The sequence below is a fragment of the Peromyscus maniculatus genome, chromosome 15 (assembly GCF_049852395.1).
Source record: "Peromyscus maniculatus bairdii isolate BWxNUB_F1_BW_parent chromosome 15, HU_Pman_BW_mat_3.1, whole genome shotgun sequence".
Lineage (NCBI taxonomy): Eukaryota > Metazoa > Chordata > Mammalia > Rodentia > Cricetidae > Peromyscus > Peromyscus maniculatus.
This window is the reverse complement of record NC_134866.1, coordinates 27194017-27214601: the sequence shown is the minus strand read 5'-3', so window position 1 is coordinate 27214601 and position 20585 is coordinate 27194017. Positions and strand designations below refer to the sequence as shown.

Sequence of the window (20585 nt, the reverse complement as noted above, 5' to 3'; positions counted from 1 at the left end):
GCAAGTTCTTCAGCAGAAATGCAAATGAGCTCTCTATGTAACTATGAATGTACAACTCGACAAGGATGAGACTTTATCAACGAAAATGTAAGCACACCGTGGTGGTTTGAATGAGAATGGTTCCCACAGGTTTAGATTTGAACTTAGTCATCAGGCAGTGGCACTACTTGAGAAGGATTGGGTGTGGCCTTCTTGGAGGAAGTGTGTCACTAGGGGTGGGCTTTGAGGTCTTTTCTCCTGCTGCTGGCAGATCTGGATATAGAACTCTCAGCTACTTTTCCAGCACCACGTCTGCTGTGTACCACCATGCTCCCTGCCGTGTAGATGGACTAAACCTCTGAAACTATAAGTGAGTCTCATTTAAATGCTTTCTTATATAAAAGTTGCCTTGGTCATGGTATTTCTTCACAGCAATAAAACAATGACTAAGACATAAAACAAGGCATCAGACTGTAAAGCACTTGCAGGATGAAAAGAACCTGATGCTCTGTACACCTAGGCATCTGCATTTTTCCCACTTGGATCAAGTGGGTATTAAGAATAGGCCCACACCAAGTCCCACAGGCCTTTAGATTTAATACTCTAAAGCTACCACAGATTGTGGAGCATTCACACAGAAAGGTTATTTGCTACTGAAACCCATTCAACCGATAAAATTACCCATCCATCTTCAGGTGTGTGAAAATGGGATAACACACAGGGTACATTTCTTGCTTTTATTTCAACATTTAAAATATTCACAGGTGGAGTATTAGGTTCATTGACACCTCCATGGAAGATGTACCAAACAAAGCATACAGGCATTCCACAATTATAGAATTACATACTTCTCACTATATGCATGTTTTACACTACAATTTATCTGGAAAAACACCTTTCTTAAAAAAAAAAAAATTAGTGTTTCACTACATTAGTTCCCATAAAAAGTGAACCACAAAGAATTCAGAAGAGATACCTAAATATAACTCAACGGTTCTTAAGATTTTCAAGCTTTTATGGCAAGCACTGTGCTAACATTCCTGTCAGGAACACTTACATAAATGTTCAGTCCCTTCTCCTTCCCTCTGTAGCCAGGCCAGGATGCATTTTCCTCCATGATGTTCCCTAAGTTGCTGTCTCTCAGATATTATGCAGAATAGATTGTTATCCCAGGATCTTGACTAGGTAATGAGGTAGTATTTCTCAAGGTTTTAGCATTTGTGAGGCAAAACAAAATATAGTTTTTCTTTTTCAGTGATTTGATTAAATGAAATGCCAAGGGCACTAGAAATTGGCCAAAGGCTGCTTTACTCTAAAAGATAAAGAGGAAAACCCATTTGGAAGCCTTGCTCCTGAACATATTAAAGGGCAAAACCTGAGGGCAGATACTAATTATTTCAGCATTACAAAACAAATAAGATGCTTTAAATATCAAGTCTTCTTCCTGGGGGAAATCTTACTATGATAGTGTTAATTGCCAACTTAACAGAATCTAGAATCATATAGAAGATGGGCCTCTAGGTATGTGTGGAGCATTACATTGATTGCTTTGAGGTGGAAAGACCTGCCCACTGTGGACTGTACCAGTTCATGGGCTAAGCCAAAGACTAAATGAAAAGGAAAGGGAACTGAGCATGCATTCACTGCTCTCAGCTTCTGGACTGTGGATGCAATGTGTCCAGATGTCTGGAGCTCCTGCCATTGTGACTCTTTGAAAATTGGTCTGTAACCGAAACTGTGAGTCAGTGATCCCTTGTCCCTCATGTTGCTTTTGACAGGGCTCTTCGTCACAGCAACAGAAAAGAAACTAAGACACTTACTGAGGAGATAGGAGTCTGACCACAGAATAGATAGACTGGGCCCTTTGCTCTCAGTCTGAGTTAGCCTCTACTCTTTTAATCTAAATCTCCTTTTCTACACACATAAAGAAAAAGTCCAAGAACTCTGGTACACTACCTACTCTGTAACATTAGTGAATGAATTTAGCTATCAACCTAACAAATTATGCCAGAGAAAGCTTTCTGCATGAAGATTTTATTATGCTAAGCAACTAGTAATGCCTAGGTAACAAACAGATGACAGCATCATCTCTACAAAGCAGATGGCTGAAATACACTCCTGAATTCATGGCCTAGGAAATTTACCTATTATTCTCTCTTTATCTAAACTACACTAAAATTGAGGTTTTATGTTCTAACTACCCTTTCTCTAAATGGCAAAATAATACTTTACAAAACTAATTATGTTAAATGTAGCACATGTTATGTTCCAAATAAGGAGAGTATCCCTCAAGAATGAGTAAGTTATATATACAATATTTCTTTAACACTTTGGTACCTATCAAGGAGAAATAAGTGAGATTTATCAATTTGCAATAACTAACAACGCTAAAAAGTTACCTAAAGAGTATCTGTGGGAGGACAGGTTAATCATATGAGGCCAGGCAGATGGATTTTTAAATTAAATCCTTGACAATTCTATAAAATGTTTAGACAATGGGAACCAAACCTGGTAATAACATACTGCAATTCTGATATGGCAGCGCGTACTGGCAGTTAGAATTTACATGTCTTTAAACCATCCTCGTTACTTACTGTTCTACCAACACTGCCATACTGTTGTCACCAAATGTCATGTGCACCATTTAGTTTCAAGAAAATCCCTTTCTCATAATAGGCCAGGTCCCTTCAGTGTGGTGAGTTCCTTTGTAGGCACTTTTTCCCTAAGGAACACTGTCCTATTCACTAGAGCAATAGCCCTGAAATCTGTGCCTGTCTATCATTGTGGTTAAAATGAAAACCAATGAACAGTGTCCATCAAACTTTTTTGCATGAAGTCTAGAAGTCTCTTGTCCAGATTAAAACAGCCAAGTCTTTAAAACTGTCCACATAACCTACCAAGACAGTAAAGCTCAGTGACATGTCCACATATAATCCACATTCATTAGAATAGTAGGCCAGTAAATTTCACAATTTTACTCAAGTCTAACCTAGTTTAACATCTGACTTTACAGACACCATCCCAGTGTGAATATGTTTACTAAGTGAGCTCATCAGACATCAAGTCACTATGTGCTGTAGACTAAGCAACACCTACACAGAGCTGTGAGTAATGACATACACTTGCTTGGAGTTCTCATACAAGCCATATTACCACACGACTATCTGCTAAGACTTAACACAGTAGACTAACAATGACAGTTTGACTTTCCAAACCAGCGTAATATATCCAAGTAAAGAGTGATGCAAAAAATGGAACATGAAATAGTAAGTTATTAGGAAAACTGAAGGAAAAGTATTGTTATGGAAAGGAAAATTCAACAAATTTGGTTAGAAAGGAAGAGACTGAGTATGCACTTCACAAAGCAATCCTCTAAGAAGCTCAATGCAATACAAATCCTTCTGAATGTAAAGGCCGCATCAATTATGTGCCTATAAAGGTTGTTCTTTTGGCCTTAAACAGTAACTAGTCTTTTGATCAAAAAAGGCTACAACAGTTAAGATTGTAATGATCTGACTTTATTTTACACTAGGTAGAGGGCACAATGCAATTCTCTTTAATAAAGATGACATTTATAGCTTCACTCAGAACATTTTAATAATGCACATTAAAAAAAAGTATTCACCTTACAAAATGTTCTGCAATCCAAATATACAACAGCTTGGAAAACAACATTTAGAAAACAAAAGCCAATGTAAAAAGACAGATTAAAACAACTACAACAGTACAGGTTTGATATGGCTCAGATTTTACAGCTTTCTTACTGCATCATCTATGTCCGAGATCTGTTCCTTCAGTTGGCTCCATTGCTCCATGTTTAAAGAAATACCTAAACAAAGTTTAAGAAATACAAGGTGAAAAATCAAGCTGCTTTGGGGATTTTGATATTCCCAAATATTTTATCAAAAGTGCCACTTTACTTATGTGGGTTTTTTAGTGCTGAGAACAGAATCCAGGCTTCAAACATGCCACATACACCCTCTATTACTAAGCTACTTCACCAGCCCCAAAACTGTCATTGTGAATGGCACAATACTAGAATATTGAGGTCTTATGAGAGATCTATATTGAGATATTAAACTCTTACATTTGTTAATCCCAGGTTCAAGTTTGTATCCAGTTTAACTTCCAATAGTGCATCTGCATAATGCGTTTTGACCAATAAGAACTAATGATAATTTGAAGATTTTCCACAAATATGTACAGGCTATGAGTCAGGACCCAGATTTGGCATAAGACACTGCCATTATTACATCCTATCACTTCCAATGTTTGTTCCACATTTCCACCAAAATTCAAGGTGTTTGACTCTGTGCACCCATTCCACTTTGGGAAACTTCCTAAAGAGTGACTCATAAGAAACATGGTAGAATGCAGAGTTCAGATATAGATTTGAGTACACTCTGGATTCATGTTATCAGGAAGCAAAGTGTCCAGGCTCACCTTTATTAACTGCATTTTCTAGGCTCAGTTTCTTAATCAGTAATTGAGACTTACACATCAAAAGGTGATATTAAACTGAGTAATATGAAACCTTAGCATATTAACATATAATATATCCAACAAATAAGCAAACAATATTTTTAGAAAACTGCTGAGGGACCATGAAATTGCAAAGAATACAATAATGAGCAGCATGTAGGAAAGGCTTTGAGCAGGCCAGGCGGTGGTGGCGCACGCCTTTAATCCCAGCACTCGGGAGGCAGAGGCAGGCGGATCTCTATGAGTTCGAGGACAACCTGGTCTCCAAAGCGAGTTCCAGGAAAGGTGCAAAGCTACACAGAGAAACCCAGTCTCAAAAAACCAAAAAAAAAAAAGAAAAGAAAAGGCTTTGAGCTAACTGAGTTCCTTCAGTAAATTTTTGAAAGAATGAAATCTGGCATGCATTAGCCACCTGGGAAAATCCTGAATGAAAACTCAGACAGAAATTAAACAGCAAACATAAAAAAGGAAGCTTTTAAAACAAACTCCAAAATTGCATGAAATAAGTGCCACTTTTAACAACAGGCAGGATAGTGCTAGAGGAGGAGGCATTTTCTTTCCTTTTATTAACAATCTGTCATTTACTTAATGTCCACAGAGTTTACAACAGTGTAGGCAGTATCCCTTCCCTCCTTCCACCTCTTGGGTGCTAGGGATCATCAGACCTGGCAGCAGTGCCTTCCTTTACCCACTGAGGCATCATACCTTATTAGCCCAAGATCAACCCAGAGCACAAAAGTACCCAAATTTAGCTGGTGTGGTGGTTAATCTTTTTAAAAAGTTTATCAGCATAACCATACCCAAAAACAGATTCACCATAACACTTCGTACACATATATAATGTGTTTTGGTTATGTTCACCTTCCACTCCCCTCTTTAGTAGAACCCTTTGCTACTCCTGTTGATTACCTTCCTCTTCCCACTCGCTCCCTCTACCTGTGTGTGCATGCCTTTGCCAACGGGTCTCATGAGTGTTGCTCCTAGAGCAGGACTGACAAATTAACAGTTAATCCTGACTGTCAACCTGACACTCTAGAATCACATGTGGTATGTCCAGGAGGATGTCTGCAGACAGGTTCAACTGAAGGAGGAAGACCCACCCTGAACGTGGAAGGCACCACCCACCTAAGGCCCCAAACTTGATAAAAGGGAGACCAAGCAGCAGGCCCCTCTTCTCTCCACTTCCTGACTGGCCCCACATGACAGCTGCCACGTGCCTTCAAACTGAGCCAGAATAAACCCTCCCCTCATCTGCTTCTGTCCCATATTCTGTCACAAAAAAATGTAACTCAATACAAGTTGTTCAACAACTGTTTTCTAGCTACTTGGTGACAGAGTTCCTACATGCTCAGAGGCTTGGGACTGGGGAAGCACCAAAGGTAAGAGGACAGGGACCCACCTGAAGGAGTCTGTCCTAAAGAACACCTGTTGGAGCTAAATCCAAAGGAAACACCAAGCCCAGGATTTTTCCGTTTCTCATTTTACAACTTCCCAAGTAGTAGTAACTAATCTGCCTCAGAACTGATATAATATTAAAAACAAAGTTAAAGTAAGTTAGCAATCAATTTAAAGTGACATTAGGATGTTGTTTTCCTAGGTTTCATTACAAATTGATTATTAAAGGATTAACTAAGTAAGTCCAATTCTTGACCTATACACACCCTACAATAATTTAAGGTAGGTATGCAATCACCATTAACATCAAATTGAAGAAATAAAACCTCACCTTTTCTCCCTGGTTTCATTTCACCTTCTGAGTCCATCCAATATTCTCTAATATCAATTAGAATTTTTCCTTTAAAGTCCCGAACACTGACGTATCTCATCTTCCCAATCTAGCCAAGGAGGGAAGAAAAAAATTCATAAAGAGAGCTGTTCACAATTTGCTGCAGGATAATGCCACTTACATCCTGAATATAAGTAATCAACTGTAACCAAGGGAAAATCGCTGCTTAAAAGAGATATAAGAAAACAAAGCAAATCTCCAATTTCCACATAGGGGATAACATGCACATGACCTATGACATCCAGGAAAATGACTTCAGGTATCTCATTCTCTGCCTTGCCTTGAGAGGGTCTCTTACTGGTAAGGCTAAGCTGGCTGGCCACAGAGAACTCAGGATCTGCCTGTCTCTGCCCCCTAGTACTGGGAATATGGCATCTGTAACAAATCCAGTACCTAATGTGGGTGCTGAGGATTCAAACTCAGATACTCATGTTTGTACAAGCACTTCTACCTACTGGGCTATCTCCCTTAAGTCTCACTTTTAAATTTATCAATATTATTAATAAAATAACACAACTGCTAAAGTAAATAGAATGGATGTCCTTTGACAAAAATATGAGACATGACAAGTTCCAATATCCCACTTTGGGGTATATAACTCTCATGTACAACTTAACAGACTGGGTATACTCTGAGGAATGCATACTCAGAAGAGTCTCCTGTGTGAACATCAATATGTACTTAGTGAGACAACATACACACTATGTTACCAATCCTGTAGTACCCTCACTGTATATGTGTTCTATCATTAACTGAAACTTGAGAGGTATATAACCATACATCCAAAAGACTGGCAGTAAGGTCTCCCAAAAGATATTTGCACATCCATGTCTTTAATTGCACTATTCACAACAGCTAAGTAGAAGCAACCCAAAAGTTCATCCTAAGATGAAAACACAAACAGAATGTGATTTACACATGTAATGGAACACTATTTAGCTTTTATAAAGAAAACCCTGTCACATGTTAGAGCTCTGCGCTGAGTGAAACGAACCAGTCATAGAGTTACAGTAATACTCTTTTATTCAACTTAAATGAGATGCCTAAAGCCTAGTGCAGTCAATCTCATAGAAACCAAAAAGAAAAATGGCTCAGGAGACAGAAATAGGTAGCTCTCTGTATGTTCAAGATTAGCTTGGTTTACACAAAGCAAGTTCCAGACCACCCAGCACTACATAGTGAAAAGCTGTCTTTAAAAAAAAAAAAATGTTGAGCCGGGCGGTGGTGGCGCACGCTTTTAATCCCAGCACTCGGGAGGCAGAGCCAGGCGAATCTCTGTGAGTTCGAGGCCAGCCTGGGCTACCAAGTGAGTTCCAGGAAAGGCACAAAGCTACACAAAGAAACCCTGTCTCGAAAAACCAAAAAAAAAAAAAAAAAAAGAAAGAAAGAAAGAATGTTGGCTTCACACAAACTGTGTTTTGAGTGTCCTCACTTTCCAGATTCAGTAAATGTAAGAACAATTTGGTACTAAAGCAGATAGACATAGGTGAAGAGGTAAGAATGCAGCCCAGAAATAGAAACACATTTAAAAACTCACCAAAGTTATTTGGAAAAGATCCAAGGTATTCAAAGGAAGATCAGTTGTGGTTTAAATGAAAATGGTCCCCATAAACTCAGAAGTAGTAGCATTATTTGAAAGGATTAGGGCATGTGGCCTTGTTAGAGGAAGTGTGTCACTGGGGGTGGGCTTTAAGGTTTCAGAAGCTCAAGCCAGGCCCAGTGTGTCTCTCTCTTCCTGCTGCCTGCAGATCCAGATGTAGAACACTCAGCTACTCTCCAGTATCATGTCTGCCTGCACGCAGCCATGCTTCCTGCCATGATGATAATGAACTAAATAAAGCTCTGAACTGTAAGCCAGGCCCAAGTAAATGTTTTCCTTTATAAGTGTTGCTGTGGTCATGGTGTCTCTTCACAGTAATAGAACACTGACTAAGACAAAAGTCTACCTAACAAAGAGAATTGAACAAGGGGCATCTTGACCCTTATCTCACATTATATAGAGAATTCTGTATGAACCAACAAGAAAACTTAAACTACACCAAAATACTGGCAAAAATGTTGTACCTGTAAGGTAAGCAAGATGTCGAAAAAAGAAAACAGGCATTAATCATACAGGAAAATATTGATACAAAGGACTTAAAAATTAAAGCCTTTCCTTAAAGAGAACTCAAGTTACCTTAAAGAAAATAAGATTAACCATATACCTAAAAAAAAAAAAAATGCATTAATTCAGTCTCAGCCACAGGAAATTTGGTCTTCTAGATGAGCATGAGTAGCGGGTACAGATTCACCCCAAAAAGGCCTTGGGTTCAATTGATCCTTCTACAACACAATTCCTGCATCTATGGCTCAGGGATCATTGTGCAAGAGGAGACAGAAAAATTAAGATCCAGAGGAACAGAAGTTTTCTGTAGGATTGTGTCTCTTAGACATGTCAGAGATGCTATACACATGAAGTCTCATCAATGTGGCTTCCCCAACAAGACCTGAACAAGGACACAAACAGACATGCTAAGGCAGAAGCATGAATGCTAAGAAGGTCACAACCCTAGACAAAGAACTAGAAGCAACCAAGGAATGCTGAGAGTGGAAGAAATGGTCTTCCCCAAAGAGCACCCCAATTATCCAATACCAAATGACCAGCCCTGAAAATACACAAACAAGTAGCATTACACAGACAAAGCAGATTGTATTTATATATTTAGGTATATAAGAAAGAGAAAGAGTGTGTGTGTATGTGTGCTGTAACAATTTAAGAACAAGAAATAGAGGCCATGAATTTGAAAGAGAGCAGGGGAGAACAGAAGGGTTGGAGGGAGGAAAGGGAAGGGGAAAACTATGTAATAATTTTAACTCCAAAAAATAAGAAAATATTTTAAAACAAAAATAATAATCTGATGGGTAGAACTGGAGAAATTCAAGCCTATTACAGGAAACAAAACTTAGCAGCAACAATAATCATCTTACCCCTAATGTGTAACTGAATTAAAATCTACACAACCAAGGGGCAGAAGACAAAAGACAACAAGGCTCCAAGACGGAGACCTGTTGCCTGCCAAAGGCTCTGGCCAGCAGAGGCCTGCCTCTCTCCTGTCTGTGTTCATCCAATCCATTTCATTATGTCTCCTGGGTTGTTTCCTGACTCCTTTAAACCACATTGTTTTTGTCAAGTATTACATTTTTCCTAAGCCTAAAAATAAAAGATCACTATACTTGGTACAGCAAAGGGCTTATATCCAAAATACAGCCTTACAACGCAGTATATCAGTTTTGTTTTTAAATAGGAAAACAAGAAAAGGAAAAAAAAAATTGTTCCCAAAAAACATAAAAATAGCCAAAGAACATGATCAAAGATACACAAAAATCAATACAAAATAAAACCACTTAAAATTCCCAATACATACATTTTAAACTAAATTGAATAAAATGTAAAGACCAAAAACATCGAAGATGCTGAGCACCTAGGATATTATACTGCCAATGACAGAGTAAACCAACACAACTTACTTGAAAATAATGGTTTCTTATAAAGTCAAACATATATCTATGATTTAGCAAACAAATATGGTTTTTACCCAGCCCCCACCTCCGCCTCCCAGCCAAAAGTATACATAAAGACTTGTACTAAGAATATTCATGCCAGGCAGTGGTGGTGCCCACCTTTAATCCCAGGACTTGGGAGGCAGAGGCAGGCAGATCTCTGTGAATTTGAGGCCAGCCTGGTCTACAGAGCTAGTTCCAGGATAGCTAGGGCTGTTTCAGAGAAACCCTGTCTCAAAAAAAAAAAAACAAAAAACAAAAAGATTATTCACAATATTATTCCTAGTAGCCCAAGACTCAAAAAAAAAAAAAAAAGCCAAATGTCTACCCAGGGTAAATAGAAAAACAAATTATAAAATAATCATACAAAACGACATTTTAGTACACAACCCAGTATTAGGAAGCCATCTTTAATATAATAATTAATTGCTTATCTGTGTGGGTATGTGTATTTTCTTGATAAAAATGAAAAATATAGAAAATATATAGTCACTTAAATAAATAAAAACAAAACACAACGGGCTTACTACTTTCTCTTTTAAAAACCCTATCCTTTATCTATCTTCCTAATGCAAATGATCAAGCCACTATTATTAATAAAAATGCAGGTCTCCTTTAGTAGTGTGCAATCAATGGGACTCTGAAAGCCAATTTGAAAGTAAGAACTATGGTTCCTCCTAGATAACACATTTTCAAAAGATCACCTGTTGACTGGCCTTAGGCCACAGGATTCACAGGAACCTTTCCACATGAGGATTTAAGAACCAATGTGATTTTTTTCCTTAGTGAGAAAAATCATCCCTTAAAAATAAACCCCATTTCCCCCCCTCCAAAAAAAATCTGACAAAACAAAATCTTTAAAATGTGGGTCCTGGTTTCTTTATAAAATTGGGGAGTAGAATAGGAAAGATAAAAATCGAGAGACAAGACAACTGTGGTATCACACACTTGTGATTCCATCCTTGGGAGATTGAGAGGCAAGATGATCACAAGTTCAAAGCCTCACTCAGCTACAATAGCAAGTTCACAGCCACCCTAAATACAAGATCCTATGTAAAAGATCAAACCAAGCTAAAAGGCTAGAAATGAGCGGGACATGGTAGCTATGTCTATAATCTCAGCACTTGAGAAGGAGGCAGGAGGATTGCTAAAAACTCAAATCCAGCCTATTCCACATAGGGAGTCCCAGGCCATGTTTGATGTTATAATAGTCTCAAAAGTGCTACCATCCCCAACTCCCCCTCAAAAAACCCTTCAGATTTTTAACAGGCCTTTTAATAGTAAAATTCCAATGGCCCTGTAAGATCTGCCCTTCAGTCTCTTCACCAAGTACTCCTGATACTCAGCTAGACTTTCCAGGCTTCCACCACAAAGGCTCTGCAATTCATAAACAACCCCAGTTCTTTCCCACTTTAAGGTATTAACTCAATTTCCTGCTCCTGAAAATGCTTCCTTTGTCCACACACTTTGCACAGCTGGCTGAACCTTCACATCTTAAGATTTAAAGGCTACTTCTTTTTAATGAGAGTCCTCACACTTACTCTCTCAAATAATCTGCCCACTATTTCTCAGGCTTTATTGTAATTTTTACTATGCATGTGTATGTAATTGTGGTCCCCTTAAATTCCACGAGGTTACAAACCACATTCCACATGGCTTACCAGAACCTGGCAAAGCCTGAATGAATTACAGAACACAGTAAGCATCCAATTTATTATCCACTCAAAGCAATAATAGCATTTTTTAAATTCCTCATCACATACCTTCACCTATGTTCTCTATCAAGTAAACAAATTTTGATCCTAAATTACATACAAGTCAGAGGATTTAAGCCTGTAACTAATTCTACATTCTGTCTATTTCTTGCTTCCACTACTTTTAGTTTTCTTTCACCATTTTATCTCAACTTGCATCCTCTTCTCTCATTGACCATTTGAAAACTACTCACACACTGTCATCCACCTCCTCTCTTTGGTTTACGCTTTCTCTGGTGTATGGCTTTTTGGTCAAGCATATGTAGACTCCACCAAGAATAGTTCCCAGCCAAGAATTCCAGGTGCTACTGGACCCTATCAGGTCTACCTCTTCATCATGGGGTCTGTCCTCTGGTCCACTCTTCAGTGCCATCTTTGTAACCATCACTCTCTCTTCCTTCTCAATACAGATGAAAGTCTCTAATTACCTCAGCAATCTCACAGCATCATTTGTTGACAATGCCTCATCTCACAAGTCATTCTTTTTTTTTTTTTTTTTTTTTTTAAAGATTTATTTATTTATTGTGTATACAGCATGTATGACTGCAGGCCAGAAGAGGGCACCAGATCTCGTTATAGATGGTAGTGAGCCACCATGTGGTTGCTGGGAATTGAACTCAGGACCTCTGGAAGAACAGTCAGTGCTCTTAACCTCTGAGCCATCTCTCCAGCCCCACAAGTCATTCTTAAACAGTGAAGCAAATGCTGAGTTGCTAAAAACACATAATAAACTCAAGATGCCAAACTAGGCCTCTTCCTGTGTTTTCAAATCTCTCACTTTATCTATTCAACCTTTCCTTTTTCCAGCTTACACTCATACTCAAGGCCTAAACATGCTACCAAGCACTTTACACATAAACTATATCCCTAGCCTTCTGTTTCTTATGAAGCCTAAGTTAGGCCATTTCTCTCAAATACTATCAAATTTATACTTTCCAGCCAAATACTCAAACCTACCTACTTAAATCTGCTTCCCAAATGTACAGTTCTAAATCTTCTTTTGGATTTCTCTAACAATTAGATTTGCATTGTTTAAATATAGCAAAACTAAAGACTTCTAGACTTTACCTAATAGCCCAGAATTGAACAATTTACCTTGACTTCCTATTCGTTTGTTAATAAACATTAGTCCAGGGCTAAAGAGAGGGCTGCTCTTCCAGAGGTCCTGAGTTCAATTCCCAGCAACCACATGGTGGCTCACAACCATCTATAGTGGGATCTGATGCCCTCTTCTGGCAAAAAGTCAATAGAGTACTCAAATACATAAATAAGTAAATAAATCTTTTTAAAAATAAAAATAAATAAACATCATTAGTTAAGAGGATCACAACACATAGATCCTATAATGTGCTATCAGATCAAGACATTTCTGGTGTTCTTCAGATCACTCAAGGGTGTTTCCACTGGACTGAATGCAATCCAACTTTACCTGAAACATGTTATCATCTCTGCTGCTGCTACTCTGCTTGGAAGATGCCAAAGCTCTAGAAGTCTCACCAGGCTTCTGCTTCTTCACAGGTTTTTCTGGAACAACTTGCTTTTTCCTCTTTAACTTGAAAGAAAAGGCAAGAATACACAAATGTCAAGCTCAAAAGACTTCATTATCTTTAAAGAGTTAAAGAACCAAAAAAAAATTCTTGATTCATTAAAAGAAAAATATGAGCCGGGCGGTGGTGGCGCACGCCTTTAATCCCAGCACTCGGGAGGCAGAGGCAGGAGGATCTCTGTGAGTTTGAGGCCAGCCTGGGCTACCAAGTGAGTCCCAGGAAAGGCGCAAAGCTACACAGAGAAACCCTGTCTCGAAAAACAAAAAACAAAACAAAAAAAAAAAGAAAAAGAAAAAGAAAAATATGTACATGAAAAAATTCAACTATGAATCTACTCTGCACGTATAACTAATAATTGTTTCTAAACTCTGTTCTCAGAGTCCCCAAAGATACTTCAGACACTACTACAGTGATTTTGTGGCCCAGAATCCATACAATACTTCTTTGGAAGTGGGAAGGGAAGTGGCCTAAAATTTTTTAATCAACTTTTGGAAATCAAATTTACCAAAAGCTTTCCTTAAAAAAAAAAAAGTATGGTGGTATGCCTTGTAACCCTGAGGTTGAGGTAGAAAAACTAAAGATCAAGGAGAGCCTAGGCTATACACAGTGACTGCCTAAAAAAACAATCAAAAACAACATATCTATGACTAACATATGAATACTTACTAACTCCTTGTGTATTCCAAAAGAATCTGAACTGTTTTCAAGAATGTATGCTTCCAGCCTGGTCTACATAGCAAGCTCCAGGCTGCCAGAACTATATAATGAGACCCTGTTGGGGGTGGGGCACGATATATGCTTAGGAAAGGAAGATGATATTTTATGCCAGGTACAGAAAATCAGCAACTCAAAAACTTCAACACAAAGAACACTGAAAATAGACAGTGATATGTTAAGAATAGCACTCAACCTAATATTTTAGAAACAGCCTTTTATATATCCTCATTTATAGAATGAGCTAACAGTTTAAAAAAAAAAACCCACATAAGCTCCCAGCCCAAACAGTAGAGGGCAGACATGCTCCTTCTTAGGGAATAAATACAAACTACTATGTTAATGTTACTAAACTTATTTTATTAAATTTGATAAAGCTAGGTTAAGAATACACATAAATAAGCTATCAAATGAAAAACATAGGTGCATTTAATGTAAATGCTTACAGGATTAACAGTACTAGATGAAACAAACTACAAAAATCAGCTCAGCAAGCAAAAGGCAATTCTGTGGACTGGTACATGCCCAGCAAATAACTTCAATATAAATTAGTTATATAAACATACTTAGATGTTACACTGATACAAATTTTACAAAGATTTCTTCAAGTACAGCTAGGTATGGTGTTTGAAGCCTCCTAATTTCAAATTAAATGATATATAGTCTATCTTTACATGAATAGGCTCCAGCTTTCCCAAATTTCTCTATAAAGAGCTCCCCTTTGTTAGACAGTGCAAAGGAGAGGGGAAGAAAAAAAAACTTTAAAAAATTAAAAAAAAAAATGAAGGAAAGAAGGAAAAAAGGGGGAGCTGCTGCTTAAAAAAAAATTCATAGAACAGGGCCCCTGTATCCCGGGTGACCTTGAACTTCAGATCCTCCTGCTTCCACCTCCACAGCGCTTCTGAGTGCTAGGCCAGCACCTACCAACTGCACATCACTAGCCCCGCTTGCTGCTTTAAACCTCTGCAAACCGTAGGTCTGCTAATTACCTATTCCACAAACAACTAAACAAAGAAGGGTGAATGCCATTTGTTCAATTTCTAGGATATGAATGTTTATTCAGAGATGAGTTTCTATCAAGATACAGCTGTGTGGAAGGAAGTCTTGACCACAAGTGGGGTTGCTCCGTCACACTTCACTGATGTGATCAATTAAGTGGAATGAAGTTGACAAAGCAGCTGTCACCTACCACAGAGAAAGCTTTTTCTGACAAAATGGGGCATTTTGTGCTGGCTGTGCTGGATGACTCTATTTACTAGAAGCAAGTAACTTTCAAACTTAAAATGTACCAAAACTAAGATGGGGGGGGGGGCAGCAATGACTGAGAAAGCCATCAAAATTAGTGTCTTCATCCCAAACTTCAGTCATGCACCCCACTAGGGACTTACTACCTACAGATTAGGCAGACTTTTAGGAGTCTGATTTATTACTATTATTTTGTGTGTGTGGCACTTGTGATGCTTGTATGTGGTGCATGAGGTCAGAGGGCAAACTTGGTCTAGTTGGTCTCCTCTCCTACCATGAGGAAAAACGGGGACCAAACTCAGGCTGTCAGTTTGGTGGCAAGAGCCTTTACCCACTGAGCCACCTCAGCAGCCTAGACTAAGCAGGTTTTTGAATGACACAGATTTCTAAATAATGGTAAGTAGTGTCTTCGGCCTAATTAGAATCGAGTGCTCCAGAGTCTAAAGAAGAATTTCTGTGGCTTTAGGTTACTAAAGGTGCTCAATAGAGTATTTGTTTAGTCTGAGCTGGGCCTATGCTCACAGCTACTCAGGAGGCTAAGGCATGCAGACAAGAGTCCAAGGTCAGCCCAGGCAACTTATTGAGACCCTGTCGCAAATAAAAAGTAAACCCAGAGCTAGGGATATAGCTCAGCTGTGAGCACTTGCTTGGGATGCACTGGGACCCCAGACTGAACCCCAAGTACAGCACAAAGACAACCTCTTACGTCTGACTTAATGCCTGCACATGCGTTTAGAAGTTCCTACTCCACTCAAGCAGTCCATCTGTCATCTACCCTTACAAAAATACCCTGGCAGATCCTCTTACGTTCTGAACCCAGCATTGGTAGCACAATCCCAGCCCTCAGGGAAACCTGAGGTGGTTGGAGGTAGTCAAATCCTATCTAAAAAGACCAATACGCCTTTCACTTCAAAACTGAATGCCAGCATTATAGAGGAATTAATGCACTACAAATCTGGGACAGTAAAAAGTTACCTTTTTTTCAACCTCGCTGTCAGAATCACTGCCTGAAGAGCTTGAAGAAACAAGTTCCTTTGATTTAGGCATTCTGAAAGAAAAATACATTACATGAATAATTTACAAGGTACTTTATTACCTTCATCTTAGCTCTCTCCCAGTCAAAAATCAAACAAGCAAACAACAACAAAAAAAAAAAAAAAAAAAAAAAAAACACCCAAGAAGTTCCATGGCTCATTCTGCCATTTTGTGGTACATTACACTGGCCACATGTGTAAATTGCAAATAACAAGCACAGCCAAATACTCAGAGCCCAGTTAGGACAAAGAAAAGCCATGTGCACATTCCTTCACCTCTTTCTCAAAGTCAATGAGTCTTTTTAAGAACTGATGTTAGAGGGGTTATAAAGTTTATGGGTAGACTGTAAGAAAGCAGCTGAGAACAATTACTTTCAAGTCAAAAGCAATGTACATAAGTAATTCCACTCACGCTAGGATCAGACCTAATGTAGCTCCAACGTAAGACAAACAGCTTGTCTATGAAAGTGTGATACCTAATTAATCTTGCCATTATTACTCATCTTTTACCTTATTTGTATACACTAATTTTCACTTTGTGGCCACACTATCAAAATAACAGGTAATAATCAGAGTTCACAATGTTAAACACAGTTCACAGTATTTTGCACTCATTTTTCTACTTTGGTAAATAAGTAAAATCTGAGGGCTTTATGTGCAGAGCAAAACTCACCAGAGAGACACAGCCCAGCACTTGATGTTTACTTGGTGCCCAACCAGAAAACAAAGGGCAGACTATCTTAAATCTAACCCAAATTTCAAGGAATCCTAAGGCATGTCCTAACTCCTTTTCAAGATTTTTATTCCAGGTGGCAGAAGCTAATTACCAAAGTATCTTTTTCTCTCTCCATCTCAAGACTATTAGTTTCTATATGGCCTAAAAGACCTAATAAACACAACACAAAAAGACTTCTGATTCCCCCTCCCACGTCAAAAAAATTATAACCCAGCTCTCTAGACCAAACTGGCATTCAATGTTCCAGAACATAAGGCCAAGGCAAAAGTGGGCTATCCAAACCCTGACCATTAACTCCAAAACGCTCAAATCAAGCCAGCACGACCATACTGAACACAACTGGTCAGTCCATTAAGAGTAAACAGCAGGGCTCAGTAACCAGGTTCATCCATTTTCCTCTTACTGCTGCTCCATTTCACAACTCAGTCGCCCAAATCAAGTTAGTTTAGTTTCCCATGCTAGCTGTTCACGCAACTGGCCAAAAAAAACCTGTTTTGAAAAGAGAATTAACCTGAACAGAAACCATTTTCCATCTGTAAACTGCCGGCCTTACCTATCTTCCATCACGAAAAGCTGTCTAGGGAACTGAAATGATTTCAAAGAACCACGTCATTATCTAACCTAAATCTACCCAATAAGAACACAATGTCAGGGTAACTAAAGCCAGTCCTTTCTTTATACTTTGACTTGTAACTTTAATGAGGCTTTCTTAGGTTGCTTTTTCTTTTTGGGGGGAGGGAGGGATCAGGGTGGGGGGGGTGCTTCGTGATTCGAGCAAATGGTAACTTAAAGGGGTGACTTGCGTGGGGGAGGAGCAGAAACAACATCGCAGCGCGCAGGGCCCTGGAGGGTGGGAAGGCGCGGGGCGCCTGGGGAGTTGCGGGGCGGGGGAGGGGGTCGCGGCCCGGAAGCTCCTCCAGGCCCCGCGGCGAGGGGCTGGGGCTCCAACCGGTCTGGGGAAGGGGGCGTGGGGCGCCGAGAACGCGCGGGTGAGGAGGGCCTGGCGCCAGCGCCATTTTTATCCTCGCCCGGGAGCCCGGCCCATGTTCGCCGGAGGCGCGCCCCCCTCCCCGAGGCCCGGCGGGGCCACCGTCCCCGGGGCCCTCCCTTCCCGAGCCGGTGGTCCGGGTCGGGTCGGGTCGGGTCGGGGGTGGAGGGAGGGAGGGGGTCGGCGAGCGCAGCCTCAAGACGGATCGCCCGCGCCTCCGCCCGGAGCCCCGCCACATTGTCCTGGGCACGCGCGCCAGCGCGCGCGCGGCCACCCCTCGCGGCTCCCCGCCCGCCCGCTCGCCCGCCCGCGCCCACCGCCCCGGGTCGGCTCCCGGCGCGGCCGCCTCGCGAGGCCCGGGGCGCGGGGGCGCGGGCGAGAGCGGAGGCCCGCCACGGCTGCCATCTCTCGCGGCCGAGGGGAGCGGAGGGTCCGCGGCGGCCTGGCCGGGGGACACTGGGGGGCGGCCGGGCCGCAGCCTCGAGAGAGAGGGGGTCCCGCGCACTCACGCTCCGCTCCTGCCGTCCAACAGCCGCCCTCTCGCTCGCTCGCTCGCTCCGGACTGACAGGGAGCCGGAAGTGACGGCGACTTAGAAGCTCTGGCCCCGCCCAATGGCACCAAGGACACGTGACGGGGGCGTGGCCTTTCCGCCCAACCGCCGAGCCGGCCCTTTCCAGGGCCTTAAAGGGACCGCCGCGGAGCCCGAAATGGATGCTCCTTAAAAAAAAAAAAATGGGAGATGGCGCCGCGGTGGTGAGATGCCGTAGAGACTGGTCCTGACCCGAAAGAGAGTGAGGTACAAACGGAACACGAATGACGGGGCCTGGCGCTTGCTAAGTAAATGCTGTCCTGAAATGAAGGAGCTATCCTGACAAAGCAACGTGCTGACCCATTTGCCCACAAATCTTCCGGTTCCACCTTTAATGTGTGACTCGGGCTGCCAAAATCAGAGGAAACCAGCCAGAGGCGCAGTATTTAATTCCAGAAGGTCCAGGAAATCTTGCAGCTCTCCTAAGCCGCGCAACTCTTATTCCTAAAATGAAGTTCTGGGGGTGCAAAGTAGGGCTTCGAATATCAAATGCCCTCTGCGGGCTCATGTGCTGGGGACCTGGGCTGTCAGCTGATGGCCTTTTCAGGAGAGATTGGATCCTGAGGGCTCTGATCAGTGAATTAATGCCCTCATATAGTCATAATATGATGATGGCATTATGACGAGGTGGCCGAGAGTAAAGCAGAGCCTCGCTGGAGAAGGTCGGGGTGTGTCCTTGGAGACTATATCTGACCCTGGCCCCGTCCTGCATCCCTTTCTCTCCGCGTCCTGCATCCCTTTCTCTCCGCGTCCTGCATCCCTTTCTCTCCGCAGCTTTCTCCTCCACAGGTTACCATGGACTTAATGTTCCGACGCACCGCCCGCCTAGAATAACAGGAGCTAAGAACTATAGACAGACACTGGGAGCCATACTGAATCTTCACCCCTTTAAAGTTGTCTACACACGAATGCAGCGTCCAACAGAAGAAATCTAGTCCACAAGCAGACTGTTTAAGATGGGTGTTTGATGCTTGCCTACTGGAGCCAGCCCTGCATACAGAGCTGTGTATCACAAAGGTTTACATGAAGCATTTTACAGATCTTGATCATCGTAACACTGCAAAGTTGACATGGCCATTGTCTCCGTGTTACAGAGCCACAAAAGTTAATAAGTGATGCAAACCCTGTACTGACTCACACCGCTACCTACTAAGGGTAAGGAAGTGTCCAGTCCTCCCCTACTGAGTGCAGTGCCCAGCTAGAGCAACACTGTCAAAAAAAAATGAAACAAGGGAGGACTTGTCCAGGAAGCTCTAAGCACAGGCCAGTGTACCTCTAGGTTGCCCTGGAGAAGATCACTGTGGACAATATGGAGGGATCTGCCTGGTGCTGAAGATACCTCGGTGTGGACTGTGGTTACACAGGAATATGCAGATATAAAATTTCACTTGCAGTTTGTGCTTTTTACAGTGCACAGGTCTACTTCAATAAACATTCAAATGCATAAATCTGTTAAAAACTGAATTGTAATCTGGCACAGAGGCTATAGTTAGAGCAATAGTAGAGACTAAGATGGGCCACTCAAGGCCAGCCTGATCTCAGCTAAATCACCTTTCTTCAAGCTAAAATTTTACAGCAACTAACACAGCTGAACACTAAGGGGTGTGTGGGGGGTGATAAATCTAATTCTTAACATGTTTAAGATTTAGAATGTGGGGCAAAGGGGAAGGAATGTCAAAGGGTAAGAGAGGGACAGAAGAGCAAAGGAGGGAGAAGAAGAACTCCAGGAGAGAAGCCCTGTGGCAGAGGTACCAGAGAAGGCAAGGTAGGGGTAGTAGATAAAAACCTGAGAAAGCACTGGAATCTTCTACATAGGGGGTTACCCCAGTCCGGTGACCCCCACCCACTCCACCCTCATGGAAGAAGAATGCTATACTGGCTGGGTGGTGGTGGCGCATGCCTTGAATCCCAGCACTGGGGAGGAAGAGGCAGGCAGATTTCTGAGTTCGAGGCCAGCCTGGAACCTCTACAGAGGGAGTTGCAGGAAAGGCGCAAAGCTACACAGAGAAACCCTGTCTCAAAAAACAAAAAAAACAAAAAAAAAAAAATGCTATACTCTAAGGGGAGCTGTGGGGGTGGTATATGTTAAGGAAGTAGAGGCAGAGTGAGAGGAAACTGAGTCATAGTCTTGTACAAGCATCCATTTCTGAATCTTCAGAACTGTTGACTTATAAAAAATGCAAACAAAAA

At 41.3% G+C, this 20585-nt stretch overlaps 1 protein-coding gene and 1 long non-coding RNA gene across 2 annotated transcripts; one reads left to right on the top strand and one right to left on the bottom strand.

Moving 5' to 3' along the window:
* Window positions 1-3475: 3475 nt before the first annotated feature.
* Sub1 (SUB1 regulator of transcription) lies at window positions 3476-18436 on the bottom strand. Its single transcript, XM_006976114.4, has 5 exons — window positions 18315-18436; window positions 16023-16095; window positions 12971-13093; window positions 6188-6296; window positions 3476-3808 (listed from the first exon to the last, which is right to left on the bottom strand). Exons 2-5 carry the CDS (start codon window positions 16092-16094, stop codon window positions 3729-3731), a joined length of 384 nt encoding a protein of 127 aa, XP_006976176.1. The 5' UTR covers window position 16095; window positions 18315-18436; the 3' UTR covers window positions 3476-3728.
* A 25-nt stretch (window positions 18437-18461) lies between these two features.
* Window positions 18462-19843, top strand: LOC121822716 (uncharacterized). The gene is made up of 2 exons (XR_006063894.2): window positions 18462-18602; window positions 19170-19843. It is a non-coding gene; the product is annotated as an uncharacterized LOC121822716 (long non-coding RNA).
* Window positions 19844-20585: the final 742 nt, after the last annotated feature.

Bases quoted from the DNA above. Each gene is read 5' to 3' on its own strand.
- Sub1 (XM_006976114.4), bottom strand. From the start codon at position 16,094: ATGCCTAAATCAAAGGAACTTGTTTCTTCAAGCTCTTCAGGCAGTGAT. The intron at 6,297-12,970 runs GTAAAGTTGGAT...CTCCTTGGCTAG, and splicing joins GAGATGATAACATGTTTCAG to ATTGGGAAGATGAGATACGT. The intron at 3,809-6,187 runs GTGAGGTTTTAT...AACTTTGTTTAG, and splicing joins AATGAAACCAGGGAGAAAAG to GTATTTCTTTAAACATGGAG.